This window comes from Manacus vitellinus, unplaced genomic scaffold (assembly GCF_001715985.3).
Source record: "Manacus vitellinus isolate BGI_N305 unplaced genomic scaffold, ASM171598v3 scaffold_18_pilon, whole genome shotgun sequence".
NCBI lineage: Eukaryota > Metazoa > Chordata > Aves > Passeriformes > Pipridae > Manacus > Manacus vitellinus.
The window spans coordinates 9,114,858-9,134,847 of NW_021939324.1; the positions used below are offsets into that span (position 1 = coordinate 9,114,858).

The 19,990-nt window shown below is 38.8% G+C and overlaps 2 protein-coding genes across 2 annotated transcripts; one reads left to right on the forward strand and one right to left on the reverse strand.

The window, feature by feature from the left end:
- Positions 1–2,110: 2,110 nt before the first annotated feature.
- Positions 2,111–10,642, reverse strand: ANKRA2 (ankyrin repeat family A member 2). The gene is made up of 9 exons (XM_018070505.1): positions 10,606–10,642; positions 9,510–9,898; positions 7,366–7,524; positions 5,919–5,984; positions 4,425–4,522; positions 4,137–4,262; positions 3,677–3,743; positions 3,507–3,587; positions 2,111–2,447 (listed from the first exon to the last, which is right to left on the reverse strand). The coding sequence occupies exons 2-9, from the start codon at positions 9,796–9,798 to the stop codon at positions 2,392–2,394; spliced, it is 942 nt and encodes a 313-aa protein (XP_017925994.1). The 5' UTR covers positions 9,799–9,898; positions 10,606–10,642; the 3' UTR covers positions 2,111–2,391.
- Positions 10,643–10,707: 65 nt separating this feature from the next.
- On the forward strand, positions 10,708–19,225 carry UTP15 (UTP15 small subunit processome component). The gene is made up of 12 exons (XM_008921665.4): positions 10,708–10,932; positions 11,274–11,366; positions 11,451–11,635; positions 12,789–12,967; positions 13,721–13,846; positions 14,490–14,625; positions 15,725–15,809; positions 16,823–16,972; positions 17,155–17,256; positions 17,453–17,586; positions 18,051–18,109; positions 18,599–19,225. Exons 1-12 carry the CDS (start codon positions 10,843–10,845, stop codon positions 18,820–18,822), a joined length of 1,563 nt encoding a protein of 520 aa, XP_008919913.1. The 5' UTR covers positions 10,708–10,842; the 3' UTR covers positions 18,823–19,225.
- Positions 19,226–19,990: the final 765 nt, after the last annotated feature.

The following is a 19,990-nucleotide window of genomic DNA, read 5'->3' on the forward strand; positions in this document are numbered from 1 at the left end:
CTATTAACTTGAATTATCCTTGTCCTCAGGGGTGGGTTGTAACAGACATGAATGCAAATAAATTGTTGTACGACAATGGTGTGCTCCATACAAACTTCCACCACATGGATTGTGTACACCTCTGCTCATTATTTGAATCTCTGTAGCTTACCACCAGCACAGCTGATTCTCTAAGGACTGGATACCTTGTACTGGATACCTTTCTTCATAGTCTTCCACCTGCTTGGGTGCACTATTAGACCATCCTTGAGAAAATAACCTTCCCTTCTGCTTGACAGGAGTTGCCTCCAGAGGCTGAGAGATTCCTCTTCCCAATCCTCTTTTAATTCCCACATCCCACGACAGGGATCCCAGTTTCCTGGCTACCATCTAGTGTCATATCGTGGGCTGGGATATCCCAGCATTGGAGCAGCCAGGTCACCAGGGGCTCACCCAACTGGTGACTGAAATATTTTTGCATACCTTACAGCTCACCCAGGGATAGGGATTGGACAGAAATCTCTAGCCCTGGCTCTTCCTCCTGTCATGAGGGCCCTGCTTCCTCTTCATCCCTCACCTTGTGAACTGATTTGGTCTTGGATTTCTTCTGTGTAGGTGGGACTGCTACCGGCACTAGTTGTTCCTGTGGTTCAGCTGCAGTTTGAGTGGCTACAGTGCCTATTGTTCTGCTTTTCCTCCTCCTCCCCCTGAGGATGCCATCTAGTGACCATCAGTGTCTGATAAATAGTAGCCAGGGCCCAGCACATTGCATAACTTTGTGCCTCTTTCAAGTTGCCACAACATTTTTCCTTCACATATTCTACCACTTTATCAGGGTCCTGTAATTGGTCAGGGGTGAACTTCCAAACCATTAGAGCAGAGTAATCCTTCAAAAGTTGGCCATTTTATCTCCATGTCACTCATGACTCATTGCAGATCTCTGAATGACCTTCCTAGAAATCTCTACCTTGATTCTAAACATGATGTGGACTGCACTGAGGAGACCTGGCAGACTTAGCAACAAAACCATGCTTTCCTCAATATCCAGAGGCAATTCACAATTCTCAAAAGCTGTTGTAACAGGCTTGAAGTAGAAAAAGGGGGTGAAAAGCTGGGGAAAATCATCCTTCCCTGTTCCACCCACAGACTGGGTACAATTAGTAATGGGCTCCCACAGGCAGCACCAAAGGTAAGGATAGGAGAGCAGCACTGGATACATATCCCAAATGACCCTCACTGCCCTTGATGTTATCGTGCCATAAACTGATATCCCACAGTACATTAACAAAGCAATCCTGATCCCTCTTCCTACTCTAAAAAATATCATCATGAGGGGCACAAATGAGAATATATACAGGGTTAGGTACCCCAGCCACATGAACAGACTAAGGAATGTTGTGACCAGTGTCTCCGCACCCAATACAACAAATGCTTAAATCAATTTTATTTCCAACCTGCTCTGGCCAGACCTGTTGTTATCTCAACCCTTTGTGCCCCACACTGGGTGCCAAATAAGGCTGTCCTGGTTTAGGAAGGGTACTCCCCAATGCAGTGCTCCTGATGAGACCCTCCAAACCATGCTGCCACTCGCTCACTCCCCCACCCTCTCTCCCCTCCCTCCAAGGCCAGATGGAAAGGGGAATTGGAGGCACAAAAGGTAAAGATCACAGGTTGAGAAAAAAAGCAATTTACTAGAAACAGCAATGAGATACGAAAACGAACAGTAACAGCAACAATATTAATAACAAAAGTATACAAAAAAAGTATACATGCAAAAATGCTCACCATGGAGCTTGACCCGACTCCACCGCAGCCACACCACCGCAAGTGAAAGGAACCCCTTCTCTCTGAAAGAGACTCCCCTGCGCCCCTGGCAATGATGAAGGGTCCCAGCCATGCCCCCTCCTGCCTACTGGAAAAATTAAACCTGTCCTGGCCAGAGCCAGGACAAATATGAACTGAGAATATCACAAACTATCACACTAGTTAGTATTAATAACAATAAAGACATCTATCTTCTGTGGTGATATACCTCAATACCTAAACACATTTCTTCGTGTGAATATGTATCAGTGATGTCATGAAGTAGGACACTTGGCACAGTGTCACCCATTGCATTCAGTGTAAACATTTAGATGGTCAAAACTGGATTTATTTACAAAGATTTTCATGCATGGCAACTGACTTTTTCTTCTAAAATTATATAAAATATATTAAAGAAAAGGATGACATTGCATATTTGCATGAATAACAATGAAAGAAGAGGAAGAATACTAAATAGCTTAACTAAAATCAGCAAACAGTTGAACTGAGGTAAAGTTACAAAACAACCAACCTTTGTCACCGATTACAGGGCTAAAAAGCAGTTCAAATCTCCAAGCCAAGAACTGACACCTGAAGAAGAGCCAACCCTTATTCCTTGATATTTTGAAGTAGCCTTAATAAATGAGACTCAATAACCTGTTGAACTAAAGCAGAGAAAAAAGATGAGGTTAATCAGTGTTCATTTTTTTTTCATTTTTTAGGGTTGTACTGTTTTTTCTGCCAGATGCCTGCTTGTCCTGTATAATGATTTATTAAAAGCCAGACAGGAATAATTTACTCTGTGAAGAGGGTTTGCATCCCTTCAGAAAATAAAAGCCTTATATTACGCAAAAACAATACATCCAGGAAGGCAGATGATGGGTTTTGGGGGTCCTCATCTGTTCTGTGGTTTGAATAGGTTGATAGCATATGGAAAGCAAATTTTTAGCCTACAAATGGAAAGTAGGGAAAAAAATTATTAGGAATGTCTTCTGTGGAACATTCTGAGATTGAGCTTTTGAAGCAGTCCTACATCTAGACATCTGTGAAGTTACTGCCTCATTCGTAAGCACAGGGCTCTGCTTGGAGAAGCAGCACATCCAGTGCTGGGAGAATTTTTTGGTTCAGTTCATTTCTGTGATGGCAGACATTTCACAGCTTTCAAAATGAAGGCAGCATGAGGAAAAACACCAATGAAGAGTCACTTGTTTGCTTCTGTTTTCCATAACCAAGTGAGGTAGTATATTCACTACTGATCCTATTACTATGTGCCTCCAAGACAAACTAGAGATAAAGCTGGTCTGACAGGGGAAGAAGGTTTTGCAAACTACATCATTACATGCCAGTCAATCAGAGTGAGGGGTTCAGGACAGCTGCAGGCCTCTTACAATTGTCCAGTGCAACACACTGCTTGTACAGGGATGGGGGAGCAGCTTGGCTCCCCTTGTCTAAATCATGGCTGCATCAGCCCTAAACACTGATATTTGTGCCCACTGATGCAGATCCAGGTCAGTGCCATTTTCTTACTAGGTACCTGGCTTTCTGAAAAACGGATGGAAGCCCCTACCCATTTTGGCCTGATTCATTTAGGTGTACTAAGACTTGTAGGACAGGTAACATGTTGAATGCTGCAAAACCTCTACCAGGCCATTACAGCAGCTACATATACAAGGAGCTGTAAAAACTAAAATTTTTTTAGAAGAGTTTACATTTGCAATACTCACCACTCCGATAGCCCAAGGCTACAGCCAAATCCATGGAATTATAGCCAGCATCTGTTTCGATAGTTGGATCAGCACCATTTTCTATGTAAAATAGGAACAGACTTGTATTTCTGACAATGACAACTGATAGTACATTATTACTGGTAATTCTGTTTGGACAGTCTGCTTACCAAGGAGAATTTTTACACATTTCACATGGTTCCCATGTACTGCATATAGTAAGGGTGTGCCTCCATTCTGCAAAAGCAGAGAAATGCCTTAAGACACTTAGTGATTAAACAGTCCGTGATTTTAATTCCCTAACACACCAATATGCTTCTATGTATCAGTAAGAGACTTCATAGATTTTATGAAAATGAGGTTGTTTTGGATCTTCACAACTTCCAGCTTTTTTTGTCTATTTTTTAAACTTTAAGCTCACACTTCTACAAGGAGCCAGCATTAATCTCATTCTCTTTCTCCCAAGAGGTCAGACCTAGTAGAACCAACTTCTCTTATCCTATGCAAGTTTTGAAACTCTCAAATATTTCAGAAAAAGTAGAACAATTTTTAAATCCAAGCCAGTGCTATGTCCTGCTTCAGTTTTCTGACCAAAGCACCCTCTGACATAAATTTAAGCTAGAGTCTTACCCAGTCATACTCATTGACATCAACTCCACAGTCGAGCAGCATTTTGACAATATCTGTGTACCCTTTACTGCAGGCCAGTGAGAGGGCACTTTCTCGCCCCTTCCCCAGGATCTGAGGATCTGCACCCTGAAATAAAAGTATCAATTTAAAAACAAGAAGCAAATTTGAGGTTTTACATAGAACTTAAATTTAAACCATTTAACTCTATAGCAGCATTGACAAATTTAAAAAGGCAAAATGAACTAATGGGTAAATAAATTTAAAATGTAGTGTGGTTTTTTTCCTTACATTCTGGAGGAGAAATTCCACTACTGCTATCTGCCCATGAGCTGCAGCCCACATCAGAGGGGTAAATCCTTCTTCATCCTTATGATTGATTAAATTTTCTGTTTAAAGAAAAATATATAACTTAGTAATCCCTTTCACTAATGCACTGTGTGAGCTGGTGAAATGTGTTGATGTATCCATGGTGAATACCATATATTCACCAGGTACCAGGTGTGGCCTAAAAGTCATTCTCATCTCAACTTTAAAAACAAATTTCTCTCCCATTGGTGGTGGAAATATCTTTGTCCAAGAAAAAAAAAACCACATCCAACTGACCACAGTAAAATTTAAACTTTTAGTTTAATAGTTTAAAATTTGAGTTTTTAAACTTTATAAACTCTGTTTTTATTTAGAAATGTTACAAGTTCTTTGTAATCTGGGCTGTATCTTTGGAAAGAAGAGAGAGGATAATTAAAAAATAAAAAGGTACATTCTGTATTATACTGTAGGCAGTGTTTTTTTTCAATACAGTGAGCCACACAATCTTGTAAAGAATGCGCCTATACAGCAATATAGATAGAACAACTTCATTCCCCTCAAAGTTCATGTAATCAATAAGGTGGTCTTTGAAAACAATTAAGGTCTACATCTAGTGCAGCTAGGAAAAAAAAAAAAAAAGCTTTTTTTAACAATTGGCTGACTGAAATAGTTCAGCTGGATTTTTTAAAAATTACCTATACTTTAAAAATCTCATGCTTATAGTAACAAAATAAGCATTTTTAATAATTACCAACACTCCAGAATTGATCTGCTTTTCATATACATGGCTCATTACAAAGTATATAGACTTAGTGACTCATTATCTCCTTTCCAGTAAACACGTCAACGAGGATGCACTGAAAGTATGGCTAATTACTATCAGTACAACAAGAATATACTATTAACTAAACAGTACTAAATTCAATATGTTATCTGGAGTTGAAATTTTGTATATGTGTTGTGGACAACAAATGCCACACTGAAGACTACCACACAACTCAGAATGTACAGTACTATGACAGTGCAAGTGTGAGCCATGGCTTAAATTAGCAGCACACAGGTCTTTATGCTGATTGATTAAACAGAATTGGAAAACCATCATTAGAAGAAATGTGTTTTAAATTACAATGAAAATCTAAAAATAAAGTAAAATTAATTCCTCTAATAGAACTAAGATTCCTTTCTCATTTCCATGGATTACCTATATAGCTTGAGAGGAGTGAGAGGAAAGGATTTACCTACTACTCCTATTAATTCTAATGTTTTAATTTAAATGCAAATCATAGCACTGAGTGAATAACAGACTGATGTGAAACCACAGTCCACATCTGCAAAGCACAGATATGTCAAATATCCTTCAATTCGTACCATAACTGAGGACTTATTTTTTTAATATAGCTTTAAAGAAGGGTCAAATACAACAGCATATAAATGGCCCAAAGGAAAAAGAAGGCACTTAATCTCCCTCTGTCTTACCTTGTTCAATACGTGTGGCCAGATATAACATTTCTCCCTGAGCAGCCAGCTGATGGACTGATAAAGCTGCAGAAAAGGAAGCAAAAGCATGTGTTACACACACCAGTTTTCATTCTACTCTAACTGAAGCTGAGTATAACATATCTGTTGGCTCGAGCACTACTGAACTTGGATTTGAGAGGGTAGATAGGTTTCTCTGAACTGAAATCACTCTCTTAAAAACTGAAGTTTTCAAAGAGTTCTATAGGTTTAGGTAATTTTTTAATCATTGTAGAAGTCATACTTGAAAACAAAGATACATACTTCCCACACTGACTTTTTACAAAGCAACATGATCTCTTCTCTACTGCTTGGTCAGCAAACCAAGATCATATTAAGACCATTTATCAAATGAAAATAAATGTATTTTGATAAATTAAGGATGTGTAATTTAAAAATTACACCTAAGACACTGCATATCATCAGGAGAGCTCTCCTGCTATTCAACAGACAAAACCTCTAGTGTGACTCTCACTCACTACAATGTGGAATAGATCAGACGTTACAAAACTGTATGCAACCTGATATACAAAGGGGAAGGAAAATATTGTGGGATTTTTTTTAATTCCTTAATATAAGGTACCATGTCTTAAAAGCAGAATAATTCTTAAGAGATTATGAAGAAAAAAATCTCCAATCCCACAGCAAGCTGCATGGGTTCATGGTTTTCCTAACTGCAACTTGGAGCAGGCCTGAAAGATTCTCAAGAGGGAATATGTAATAAATTATCCACACTATATAATAATGAAATCAGCTAACGTTACATCAGTTGTAAATGTTGACTGCCCTCAATCGCTACATGAAAATTTCAGATAGACATCATATTTTATTCAGAGGCCTACACTGCAGCTCCAGCTTAATTCTTCCCATGCAAGTGGCTTTTTGAAAAAAAAAGGCCTATCATTTATAAAGGAAATAATTTACAGATAAAGTAAATTACAGCAAATTAATTTATAAAGAAAATGCTTGAAAATTCAGAACCCCCCCCCATAAATAATACTACTTTCTTGATTTTCAAGATCCATGACAATCACGATATTTGCAGTATTCTGTAGCACTTACCAATCATCTAATTTTAATAAATTTTACAAGACGCACAAATTCGGAAAACGTGTATGAGGCACATTAACTTACAGCTTAGAAAAAAATTAGAAAAATCTTTACCTATATTATTTAAATCAATAATTAGATTCTTTCCGGAAAGTAAGCTTCAGTCATTAATTCAATACAAAAGGTGGATGACTATTTTGTGGTTGAAACCATCTGATATTAGACAAGACTAATTTAAGTGTTTTCTTCCTGTGTTGAAGTTCATTGCAACACCAAAGAAAAAACTGGAAAAATCTGTCAAGCATTCAACATACAGTTCACAAAATAATTATTAATAGTAAGGCAGAAGGATACTTACAGTTTACAAGCAGAGGTGTTGTAGAGACTTCGTTTCCCCTGTGTTTGTTAGTTAGGGTAGTTGATTGTTTTATTGGTGAGAAATGCTTAGTAGTTGATGGAGTATAAACATGTCTTACTTGGATACCAGGGGAAGGAGAAGTGTGGCTGTTGCATTCGGCTACATTGAACAAAAAAAACCAGACAGGATTTCAGTACTAATAAAAGCATTAAAAGCAAACCATAGGTTCTAAGTCAAACTAGAAAGCACCAGTATCACAAGACCTTTAAAATCCATCTTAAGAAAGCTTTTGACATGTGCTTTTTCCACTGTGTATTGTGAAAGTTGAATAAAAGGCTGCATTCATTTCTAGCATAAAACAATGCTGCTACCACACACATTCAGTATGGTATAACGTCACCCAAAGACAAGTTGATCTCTAAACGAGATAAGCCTTTGTCTAGATTTTTCAACATGCCTGCATTGGATTTATCTGTAGGAGGGCTCCACTCAACCTGTCATATCCTTATGCAGACTCCAACACAATGACATGATGCACCTCTGGTCAGACATGCAGTCTGGTAACTGCTTAGATCATGCCTCTGCCTGCTCCTAACCAGTCCACTGCCTGGGTGGAGATGACCTTCACTAACTTTCTTTACCAGGGCTTTTCCCACTCCTGGGTAATATTTTGACAGCATTATGAATGCCTTATGAATACTTATCCAGCAGGAAAAGAGATGTTCCACACTAACATATAAAATGCAACGGCATTTTATGTTCACATGTTCACATAAGTTCACCACTTAGAATTCAGGAAGTCATTCAGTGCTAATGTGTTCCTTCATACTAACTTACCTTGCTTTCTCTTGGAAGCTAATGGCATTTTACTACAGAGTATATTTATATGTTGCCTTGGCTTCTAATTCTCAAAAGCTGCTTTTGGTTTTGAGAAGTAGCTGAGAAGCCAAGAAATTTTTAAGAAGCTAACTGATTAAATATTGGAAAGACATTGAAGGATTAAACTCCGTATAGATTTGACACCAGTGTGAAGAAGTAATTAATGCCTGGAAGCTAATTAACACACACACTGAATTAACACCATAGAGAACTTTGTGATCATAAACCCATGCACAAATTCTGGGAAAGAACCAACTAAAAGGAGTAGAGCTTCACAGGATAAAAATTAAATTACATTTTGTTTGCCAATCAAATAGCTACAGCTGACTTCACTGAATTAAGTGATTTTGACCTGTGGTCCCTGGATCTGCAAGACTACTTCTAAGACAGTAACCTGCTTATTGCTGACAGATCTACATTTGCCGCTCAGACCTGCGGGTCTGCTGGTGAGCACTTAGGGCCTCCAAATCAAAAAAGTCTGAAAACTACAATGGTTGAACTGCAGCCCAACAATACCAATCAGTGAAACCATCAAAATTCACAATAGGCCTGTGTTTGCATTTATTTCAGGAAATGGGTGACATTCAACCTCATGAGAAGACACACCATTAACAGTCTGAGACATGACAGCAAGTGCCAGAAACCCCAGTTGTTAAGAGGAAGTAAATGAAAGACTTAATTTTGTTCTGTATCAATATCCCCAGCTGTGAAAAAGCATGGATCAGTTCTGATGAAACTGCCCAGCAATGGCTGGATTATCTGCAGGCATTCAGAATTGGAGCAGCTTTTGCTTTCAAGTAGCGTGAAGCTGAACTGACAAGCCCATTTCTACAATCACAGGCCTTGTACAGCCACACTGATTAATCAAGCAACCACAAGACCTACATTATTTTTTCCTCATACTAGTGAAAAGATAAAACATGCTGCTAAAAGCTACTGAAATTAAAGTGACTGCACAGTGCTTTCAGTAGTGTTTTGTGAAGATCCATACTGTTGTAGGACATGCTACACAAATGTTCCCATGATCAGCATCAGCTCTTGTTAACTTGGGCTTTTTGTGCCACTGCTTTTTCAATTTAAAAGAAAAATTGAAATGTGATTTAAAAAATAATCTTGGTGGAAATTAATTTTACATTAATAATTCATTAATCATATAATAAAAAGGGGAATACCACATATAAGGTAGTGGATTTTTTTTAAAGAAAATATAATAGTTTAACAAGATGACACAGTCCACAGATAACAATTTGTACCATAAATTCAACCTTTAAATAAGACAGATGCAACTTCAAGGTCAGAGTTGACTTGGTCTTGAATATTTTTACTGTCCTCCTCATTCAGAGATTTCACAAATCGTGAGCAGACATTCATATCAAATCTATTGGGCAAAATGAATTTCATCCCCATGGTGACACTCTGAGCTGGGCCTTCCTCTGTGCTGGAGTCTAGCTGATGCTCCACTTTAATGTCTGGCATGGGTGGCAGGCTGTAGCTCGTGGTACATTCTTCCACAATTAACTGGGCCCCAACATCTAAGTTTGTTGACGATGCCATGGCTTCAATCACATAAAAGCTTCATGCAAAATGCTTCTTCACAGTTTCCAGCTAAGTCCAATTCTGTCCGGCCAAGTCCAGTTTTTTGAACAAGCTGCAACTGAACAAACGTAACACAGGTTAAGAACGTTCTGGTGAAACAATGCATAAAAATACACCAAATTTGGCTTCATTTCATTTTATGGCATGTAGTTTTGGCAGTCAAAACATAGGTGAAATATCAATCTTGTTGCTATCACAAGCTAGTGACTCAATTCTCCACTGACATTTTATCACGTGGATGTTTAAACCAAATTCCATAATTAAGCCAGTAGAAGTTTCATCTAAGTGATGCTTCAGAATATTTGTCTGGTTGCAACAAAAACCCCCTCACCACAACCAATCTGGTTTATACCAAGCCACGAACAAGCTCATAAACATAAAGATGATTTTATTTCCTAAAAACATCAGACTTGAATGAAAAGCTAAATGATTTTAAGCCCCTTTGTGTCTTTTTGCAACCTGCGTAAAATAAACGGCTTCTACTACACACACAGGAAAAACCCCAAATCCCTTCCACACCGACGGCAGACACCCCGGGATAGCAGGGGCTTGCTCACAGGACCGCGGGAAACCTCCGATCGGGCCGGGATCCGCCGCAGCCGCGGGCACGCCTGGAGCCCTCCCTGCTCCCTGGAGGGGGGCGAAGCACCCGCCACCCAGAAACCGCTCCAGCCGGGCAGCCCCACAGGTGCCGGTACCTCCAGCACCGCTCCCACCCTCCCGCTACCCCCCATCCCCTCTCCCGCCGGCCCGTCCCGGCCTCACCCGGGCCGCGCTCCCTCGGCCGCGCGGGGGGGAAGTGACGCGCGATGACGCGCAGCCTGTGCGCCGCGCTGCCTCTCCTCGCGGCCGGCCCGGTGCCGCCATAGCGCGCCCGCGGCGTGTCCCGGTCCCATCGCGCTTCCCGAGCCGTCTCCGGACAGCCCCCGCCTGACCCGGAGGGGTCAGGGGAGACGCGGCGGCAGCCTTCGCCGTGCCCGGAGGCCCCGCGCCCGGAGCGCCATGGCCGCGTACAAGCCGGTGGTGGTGCAGGCGTGCCCCAAGCTCGGCGAGAAGATCACGCAGGACACGCTGTACTGGCGAGGGTACAAGGTAGGAGGCGGCCCAACAGCCTTAGTTACTACCCTGGAAATTTTTTTTACCGTTTTCGTGCAACTAATCGAATTATTTTGTAAAGACGCGTGAGTTAGGTTTTTTTTGTTTTTCATGAAAACACGTAATGAATGGGTCAGTTGTTATGAGTGTATTGGAGAAAACCTACGAGAGCCGGAGTAGAGACTGGCAGAAGTGAAATTCGGTATCGTTGTAATTAAGAAGTGATTTGGTTCTAAAGGAGTTTTGAACTCTCTGTAGGAAGTAGTTTTTATTTTACTGTTTTCCTATTTGATGGTGTGGTAATGTTTTTTTCATGATCTTTACTACTGTTGTTTTAGACACCCGTTCAGATAAAGGAATTCGGTGCAGTAAGTAAAATTGACTTCTCCCCAGTCCCACCATACAACTATGCTGTCACAGCCTCCTCGAGGGTAAGTGGCTTTTCTGAGGTTTTTATGATGCTGTTCTTGTGTTGATATGATGCAAGAAAATTTAATGCCTTGTTGTTTTTCCAGATCCACATTTATGGCCGTTACTCCCAGGAGCCCATCAAAACATTCTCTCGCTTCAGAGATGCCGCATATAGTGCCACGTACAGGGACGATGGGCAGCTGCTTGTTGCAGGCAGTGAGGACAGCAGCATCCGCCTCTTCGACGTCAGCGGGAGAGCACCACTGAGGCAGTTCGATGGGCACACTAAGTAAGACAGTACTGGCTTTTCCCTCCATAACTTTCCTGTCCCACTGCCTCACCAGCATATAGTATTTATGTGCCTGCTTTGCATGTTGCTGAAAGTCTGAGTAATACTGTTACATGTTGCTTGCAACTGTCTCATGCAGATCTTAACTGAAAAGTAGATTTTACAGTTAAATTCTAACTTGGAGGGAGGTTTTTTTTTAAAATGCTAAATATGCATAGAGTATAGAGAAGAGTAAATACATTTTCTGATTCCAGTAGGTGTCTGTTAATATGTTGTGTAGATGCAGTTTTGCGACTACCTGGCACTGATAAGTATCTTATATTTGATGCTGGCAGGAAAACAGTTCTAAAAAGTGTCTAAACAAAAACAATGAAGAAATATGCCAGGAAGAGAAGGGATCCCTTAAAAAAACAAAACAAAACAAAACATAAAAAGTTCATTATGGTGGGGTGGGTAAGGAGTTAGAAGTTCTGTGTATCAGTGAGGAGAAGACAATGCTTGAACAGGTTACTGTGCTGTGGAAGACCAATGTGTATTTCGTCTATGTGGAACAACAACCCCCCTTTCAGTGGAAATCACCCAGGTTGATGTTGTGACTGTTTCTGTTTGAGGTCTGTGTTTGTAGATCAGGTGTTACGTTCTAATGACGAGGTTAACTGTAGTAAGATCTGTGTATCTGTGTTTTCCGTAAAAGTCATTCTCTGTTGGGATGTTATGTTGACAATAAAGATTTAAATAGCAATTTTAAAGGATGGGAAGATTGTCCAAACCAGTTGTACTGAAATTTACTATAATAAATTTTTCTTAAAATTCACTATTGTAAACGTTTTCTGAAGGACAGTGCTAGCGCACAGACCTGTAAGTAACAAGTGCAGAATTTAGAGCTTTTGAATGAGCTTTCAAGGAGACCTGTAAAACATTTAAAGCATACCATATCAGTGCTTAGGTAAGCATCTGTCAGCATGACCCTTTTCTGCCTGGAAATACAAAACCTAAAATATTTTAACCTCTAAAGTACGGCTTTGTAACTTCTGATATAAAAAACCACCTTGCACTTCTAAGTTAACATACTTTATTAAACTCTTCATACAGACTAACTCTTCTTGAAACACACTGTATTTTGACTTTGGGTATTGTGGACTTTGTTTTCTAGACCGGTTCATCTAGTGGGTTTCCTGTCCGATAAATACAGGATATTTTCTGGTGGTGATGATTATTCAACAAATTTGTGGGATATTCCAAGTGCCACAGAAATTGTCTCATATAGTGAGCATACTGACTACGTGAGATGCGGCTGTGCAAGTAAAGTGAATGCGGATGTCTTTATAACAGGTTCAATTTTATTCTCTATCTATGCTTCTTTTGGATTGAAGAAATATGCAGAAAGAAAATTTTTCATTGTTTATTATATTTTCATAGTGGAGGGTTAGTCTTCCTACGCAATGCCTACTTTGTTGCTTCCTTTTTTTGCTTGGTTTTTAAGCTTGACACTGACGTTTTGGGGAAATTCAACATGAACTGAGTTTTAACATCTTTTGTTTTAGCCTATTAGGGTTAACAGAACTGTTCTAACTAGCTTTTGAAAGTTAAGAAAATACTGTGAATGTATCCTTTGGCTGGGGTTGACTGAGGTATTTTATCAGGTTTCCAGAGCAGGACAGTAGTTCTGGCTCCAGAATGAAAGGTCACGTGAAGAGTTCTTTGAAACCATTCCTTTTGGTTTTCTTGGCAGTAGCTTTCTATTAATCTGTGGTAAGCTGCTGTGAAAAAACCCTAATATTCCTTACATCCGGAGGCACAAGAGTCTAGGTTTCATCAGGTTGCCTAGTATTTATTGTTGTAAATACACTTCATTAATGGAAGTGAAATAAAATTAAAGCAAATTACTTTTAAGGGCTGAGATGAAGCTAGGGCTAGAATTAGAAAGTTTATGTTGCCTGAAGGCTATAAAATAACCAAGGTAAACCACATAGAGTTTTTAAGTACTATTAACCAGGAGCTCCTTTAGATTGTAGAACATGGCTGTTTTAGTTCCTGAAATAATTGAAATTATGAAATTGAAGCCGTTTATGGTGGTGTTTCTAGGTTCCTATGATCACACTGTGAAACTATTTGATGCACGAACAAAAAGTAGTGTCATGACAATAGAACATGGCCATCCTGTGGAGAGCGTGCTTCTGTTCCCTTCTGGTGGACTTCTAGTATCTGCAGGTAATTCAATAAAATGAAATAAATCAAATATCTTTTCTGTGGTCGTAATTTGAGAAATACTACAGCTACTTATTTTTTGTGTGGTGCTTTTATTTCGTAATGAAGTGGTAAGTGATGTAACAGCTAGATTTCTCAAATATCTTCTTTAGGAATCTGTGTTTATTTGGAGGGTGTGAGTAGGGGTCTTTTCTTTTTGTCTCTGTTTTGATATTCTTGTCGTAGGCCCACCCAAAAAAAGACATTTTTAATGACAAAATACAGACTTTAATTAGCCCAGTGCTGAAGTGAAGGAATAAACATACATAAGAAGTTTTGAAAAGATGGGACTGTGTCTTTCTCTTAATGTTGACGAGGTTTTTTAGTCTCTTCTTGCCACTGCATCATAAGTCCTGTGACCCAGTGGTTTACAGATTTTTGTTGTTTTGGTAGGGAGTATGTTGAATCATTCAGCTCCATTTAGAATGGCCTAAAAAGGAGGAGGCTTGTAGTGTGTCTTGTCCCAGGAGATAGTCATAATGGAAGGGATGGTGAGTAGGTACAGAAAATTGTGACATGAAGGAGGTACTGTATTATTCTGTGAGAACTTCAGAGAAGCGTAAACATGTACATATGTAAGACTGTTTTATGTGCTTCCTTTTCACAGGAGGTCGATATGTCAAAGTTTGGGATGTACTAAAAGGTGGACAGTTACTAGTTTCACTTAAGAATCACCACAAAACTGTAACTTGTTTATGCCTGAACAGCTCTGGACAAAGGTTATTGTCAGGATCCCTGGACAGGTTAGTACATTTTGTGGCTTTTTGAGATTTAAATTCTTTAGAAATTTTATTCCTTTGAAAGGAAAGGATTTGTGAATCTGTCCATGTTTTTTGGGATTTACTTGAGAACAGGTTTTGGGGCCAAGGTATGTAACTAATGTCCCTGCTTATTACAGGGGGGTTGGTCTAGATGACATTTGAAAGGTTTCTTCCACCTTGAACTGTGCTATGATTCTATGATATCCCTTAACCTTTTCTTCTTACTAACCTGAATGTCAGTAAGGATTGCATGTACCATATGGGAATGCACATGGACAACTTCTGAATAAGTGTTTTGTTTTTTTTTAATTTCTGAACTGACCTTTGCAGTCTCTGTAAAATAACTATTCTTTAATACAGTTTAAATAGCTGAAGGTGTATTAGTATTCACTTTTAAAAAGCCTGAGTTTTCTGTCTCATGCTGTTGCTTTTTGTACCTGAGATGACAGGTGAAAGATGACCTCCTTGCTTTTTTGTTTGTTTGGTTTAAGTTGGTGAATACTGATACTTGGTCTGTTGTCTCCAAAACATTAGAAATATGAAGTGGTCTGAAATGACAGTGGTCTGTTTCCCTCCTCCCTCGTGTATTTCCTAGGTTACCTCAGGCTTTATGATTACATAACACTACAGTTCATCCTTGTAAGATAATGTTTTGTTTTCCCATTTTTTAAATATTTGATACTTTCAATGAAATCATTAAGGAGGAGCTGGATACAATATCTGTGGATTTACTTCCAGAAATTGCTAATAGATCTTACATTTAAAATTTAAGAACAAATTTGAAGTGATGCTGTTTCCTAATAAGCATTTCTGAAGTCAGATAGTCACTACATCTGCTTTCAGTTTCTTCTCTTGTCCTTACCCCATTTTCATCTTTTCTGGGGTAAGAGCAATCCCATCTTGACTTGTGGATATCTTTTAATAGTAATAATTAAGAAGCTCAGTGGTAGTCTGGGGAATGCATCGTATCAATACTCAGTTTTCTTAAATGATCTATAGAAGTTGAGAGGGATGAAATTCCTGTGAAGTGACTATGATAAGGCACTACTAACAATAGTTCTATCATTACTCTTCTGTATAGGCATGTGAAGATTTACAGTACTACATCCTACAAAGTAGTCCACAGCTTTAATTATGCAACATCCATCCTCAGTCTTGCATTATCGGTAAGTGCAGTAGACATCTTCCTAGATAAGGTAATTACTGATACCTTTTAAGTCACTAAAGTAATTAATTTTGCTTTCGTGGCTATTGGAAGTGTTTCAGAAGAGTGCTGTTGGATGCAAAGTGGGATGACTGATTATATTCCTCCTGAGTAATAAATACATGAGAAATTAGCTCAGCAGAGTGTGATTTCTGTGCAAGTCAAAGAATTTCTCTTACATAAGCCTGCTCAGTCTCTCTTTGAGCTTCGGCAAACTTGAAACTTTGCCTAGATTCCTTGACGAGGAGTTCCACATTTCTCATACTTGTTGTGTGAAGAATTGCTTCTTATTGTTCCACTTGAACCTTCATTATCTTCAGTTGATGCCTTTAAATGAGACATTGGCCTGCTGATCTCCATCATACCTGTCATAATTCTATAGCCTTTTATTATATCATAGTGTGGTTTGGCTTGAATGGTATCTTAAAAAATCATCTAGTTCCAGCCCCCTCTGCCAGGGGCAAGGACACCTTCCAGTAGACTAGGTTGCTCAAAGCACCATCCAACCTGGCTTTGAACACTTAAAGGCACAGAGCATCCACAGCTTCTTTGCGTGAAATTTATACCTACTTTGTTATGTAAGTGACCAGTGTTTTGAACAACTTTCAGATGTTTCTCAAAATTCTACTGTTCCATGATAGCTTTGCTTTCTCCTAGGTGGTGGTCATGCCTGTTGTATGGCATGTAATAGCCTAAGGCAGTTGTATACCATTGAAAAAAACCAAAACCTCATACTTGCAGAAGGATGTTAATGCATAATTGAGCTCGATTCACTAGTTAGTCTGTAATACTGCTTATGAACATAGCCTTGAAGCTGTCCCTGTTTTGAACAAAGTATTTGATCACGGGACCTCGAAGAGGTGTCTGTCACACTGTTATTTGAGCCTTATCACAAAACATAAAAATTTAAAAATCTCCATGATAGAGCAGCAAATAAAATACTTGGGTCCTAACTCTGTGATTTCTTTGTTCTAGCCTGAAGATGAAACTATAGTTGTAGGCATGACCAATGGGGTGCTAAATGTTAAACACAGGAAACCTGAAGAAAGGAATGAGAAGTCACAAAAGAAGAGACAACCAGCATATAGAACCTATGTGAAAGGAAGAACTTACATGCCAAAACAGGTATGAGGTGGTAAGAAAATATGTACTGAAGCCCTTGTCAAAAATTGTTTTTTTGGAATGTGCTGGGTTGGAGAAAGGGAAGGGAGGAAATATATAAAGACATACAAGCTTGTTCATGGTAATACGTCTAATCTATTATGTGTACGTATTTGTCTAATTCTGAACTCTTCTTTGAATCCTAGGAAGATTTCTGTGTCAGTAAACCTGTAAAACGTGTTTTGAGGAAATATGACAAGCTGCTGAAGAGCTTTGAGTCTTCCAAGGCTCTTGATGCAGTCCTGGAGGTAAGGCATTGGTTTTTCTCATCAGAGTTGTGTGATATCACCTGATGTGAATTTTTCCTATATGTCAAACTAATTTTATCTTAGTGTGTAACTAGAAAGGAACCAAACTTGGGTTCCATTTTGGTTTTGCTGATATCAACCCTGTGTTGTGTGTAAAGATACTGCTTTGGTACTAAACTCTTCTATATATGTCCAGCCACCCATCATGCTTCATACTCCTGAAGTTACGGTTGCAGTTATGCAGGAACTACATCGCAGAGGAACATTGAGGAGTGCACTTGCAGGCCGAGATGAGAAGCAAGTTAATCTCCTCCTTACCTTCGTGGCAAGGTATTATTTTAACCTGAGTTCTCTCTAACTATTTTGACACTTTTATTTTCTAATAACTTGTCACAGAGTTTCAACAGATCACAGGTGGAACATTGTTGCTCTCACAAACCTTTTGCATTCTGATCGCAAGCTGGGATAGGTCTGAAACAGTTTACCGATTAGCACAGAACAGTTTTGCTGATAGTATGAGATATTCTACTTCTTTGACAGACATTCAACCCTTGATCTGTTATGTCCTCATGTACCTTAGACTTTTACCAGTCCTCCAACCCCCACTGTCTTCCCAAAAGGAGAAGGGTGAATACCACATATAGGGGTTTTTTTTGACCTGCATCTGTGACTGCTGTTCTGTGCTGTGTCTTCATGGAGAAGTTGTCTGTATGCCTGTGTGAAAAAGCTGCTTGTTGGTGGTAGAAGTGCAGTGGATAAAAGCAGTAAAACTAGAATGTCTTCCAATTTTGCAGGCGTGTGATTGAGCCACGATTTACTCCTGTGCTGGTCACTGTTGCAGATATGATCACTGGTAAGGACAACACAAAAAAGATTCTCGAAGTTATATAGCTCGCTTGGAAATAAGGTTGAAAGTGCTACATTTTAAAGAAAACAAACTTTTATGGGTTTGTTTATAAGTATGAAGTCTTATAAATGATCCAAAAAGAGTCACTGCCAGATAACTCTAACCGCAGTCAGTATGTGATTTGCACTGGCTGCAGGAAGCTCCTTGTGGTCTCTAAGTACCTTTAATACTTCATGTTTCTATGCTTACATAGTACAAGTAACTTCTTCTGTGAGGTAAAAATAGTATTAGAGGTCATAAAAACATGTTTTTATTAGTTTGACGTACTGTTCCATTGAGTACATATGACTACTGTTTACGGAACACCATTAAAGTTGTTTTATTTGTCCACAGGGTTGGACTTCTGCCAGATTCCTTAAAAGCATGTCTAACTAGCTACTATAATTTTCACCTTTTTATAAATATGTGGATTTTTAAGTGATTTTTTTTTTACAGATATTTATCAACCTGTGGTTGGGCAGTCAGCGATTGTTGATAAACAGTTCTTGAAACTTCAGGAAGCTATAGGAAAAGAGATTGACTATCAAGAGGAACTACTAGAAGTTTTGGGAATGATGGATACGCTGTTTGCTACTTTTACTGAAAAAAGAGATACATATCTAGAAGAGAACAAAAGTAATAGTCTTGCAGAGACCATGGAAACAAATAGGAATGACTGACAGCCATCACAGCAAATTGTCACAAAAATATTGTGGACTTGGAATATATGATCTGTTCTCCTTGTAACTTTTAATAGTGACTGTCAAAATAAGCCTTTCTAGGTTGGAGATCTGTCTTCCAAACTATGTTGCTGAATAGGCTTGATTGCTGAAGACAGAGAAAGAAGGAAGTTTTCAAGATTTTCCTTGCAAAATTTTTTGAACAATTGAATTTTAAAGTTTTATTCCAGAGTTATGTAACTTTTTAAAGTGTGTGTTTGGCATCCAGTACTATAATGATTTGATTTTATTTACTAGAAAATAATTGAGGTTTGTCTAATTTTAATGTGTCATTGCCCTTATTTAAGGTTAGTATCCTGTCTCACATCCTTGGAAACAGGAATAAAACAGCATATGCATTTGATACATTGTGTTTTCTCTCCCTGCTTCATCTTCATTTCAGACTTCCATGAATTCATCAGAAATCGCTAAATGACTCAAGAAGAGAAGTACATGCATATGTATATTGAAAAATATGAATTATATAGAAAGTAGATAATACTTCTAAAGGGAAATTAATTCAAATTAAATTATTGTAATAAGGAAAATACACAGCAGTGAGAAAATATTCAGTTAAATGTCAGAACTCAATTTTTGTGTAATTCTATCACTTTCTGTCTACATTGTTATCAGTATGTGTTTGAATGCTAGGGTATGGTTTATTTTAACTTCAGGCAGTGCTGTATCACTATGTACACATTGGAAACAGAGGTGTGCTAAAGGCTATTGAGTACATTTAGGATGACACTAGGCTCTTCCTAGAGCCGCTTTATTCTGTGAACCAGTATTGCTTGGAGTTGAAGGCACACATTTGTCTTGGCAGCGTAGTGTTCCATGGCTTGAAAACTACTAAGCTTGACATAAAACGTATTCTCAGTTCTTACTGACAATATTCATGTCTAAGATATGTATCTATTGTAGTGTCTCAAAGTTTGATGTGTGGCTAGCAGAAGCATAGGAAGAAGTTGGATTAAAATAGTGATTAGTTTGATCTAAGTTGGAGAGAGAGAGATTTGATGGATGGACTGTTCAGTGGATGAGAATTTGGTTAGATGGTTGCATCCAGAGAGTACTGGTCAATGGCTCAATGTTCAGATAGAGATGAATGATAGATAAGTGGTGTCATTCA

Excerpts from the sequence above, each read along its gene's own strand:
- UTP15 (XM_008921665.4), top strand. The coding sequence starts at position 10,843 with ATGGCCGCGTACAAGCCGGTGGTGGTGCAGGCGTGCCCCAAGCTCGGC. Across the intron at positions 11,636-12,788 it reads CAGTTCGATGGGCACACTAA|ACCGGTTCATCTAGTGGGTT; the intron begins GTAAGACAGTAC and ends TTTGTTTTCTAG. Across the intron at positions 15,810-16,822 it reads TCCTCAGTCTTGCATTATCG|CCTGAAGATGAAACTATAGT; the intron begins GTAAGTGCAGTA and ends TCTTTGTTCTAG.
- ANKRA2 (XM_018070505.1), bottom strand. The coding sequence starts at position 9,798 with ATGGCATCGTCAACAAACTTAGATGTTGGGGCCCAGTTAATTGTGGAA. Across the intron at positions 4,263-4,424 it reads TGGAATTTCTCCTCCAGAAT|GGTGCAGATCCTCAGATCCT; the intron begins GTAAGGAAAAAA and ends CTTTTATTTCAG. Across the intron at positions 3,588-3,676 it reads ATGTGTAAAAATTCTCCTTG|AAAATGGTGCTGATCCAACT; the intron begins GTAAGCAGACTG and ends TATTTTACATAG.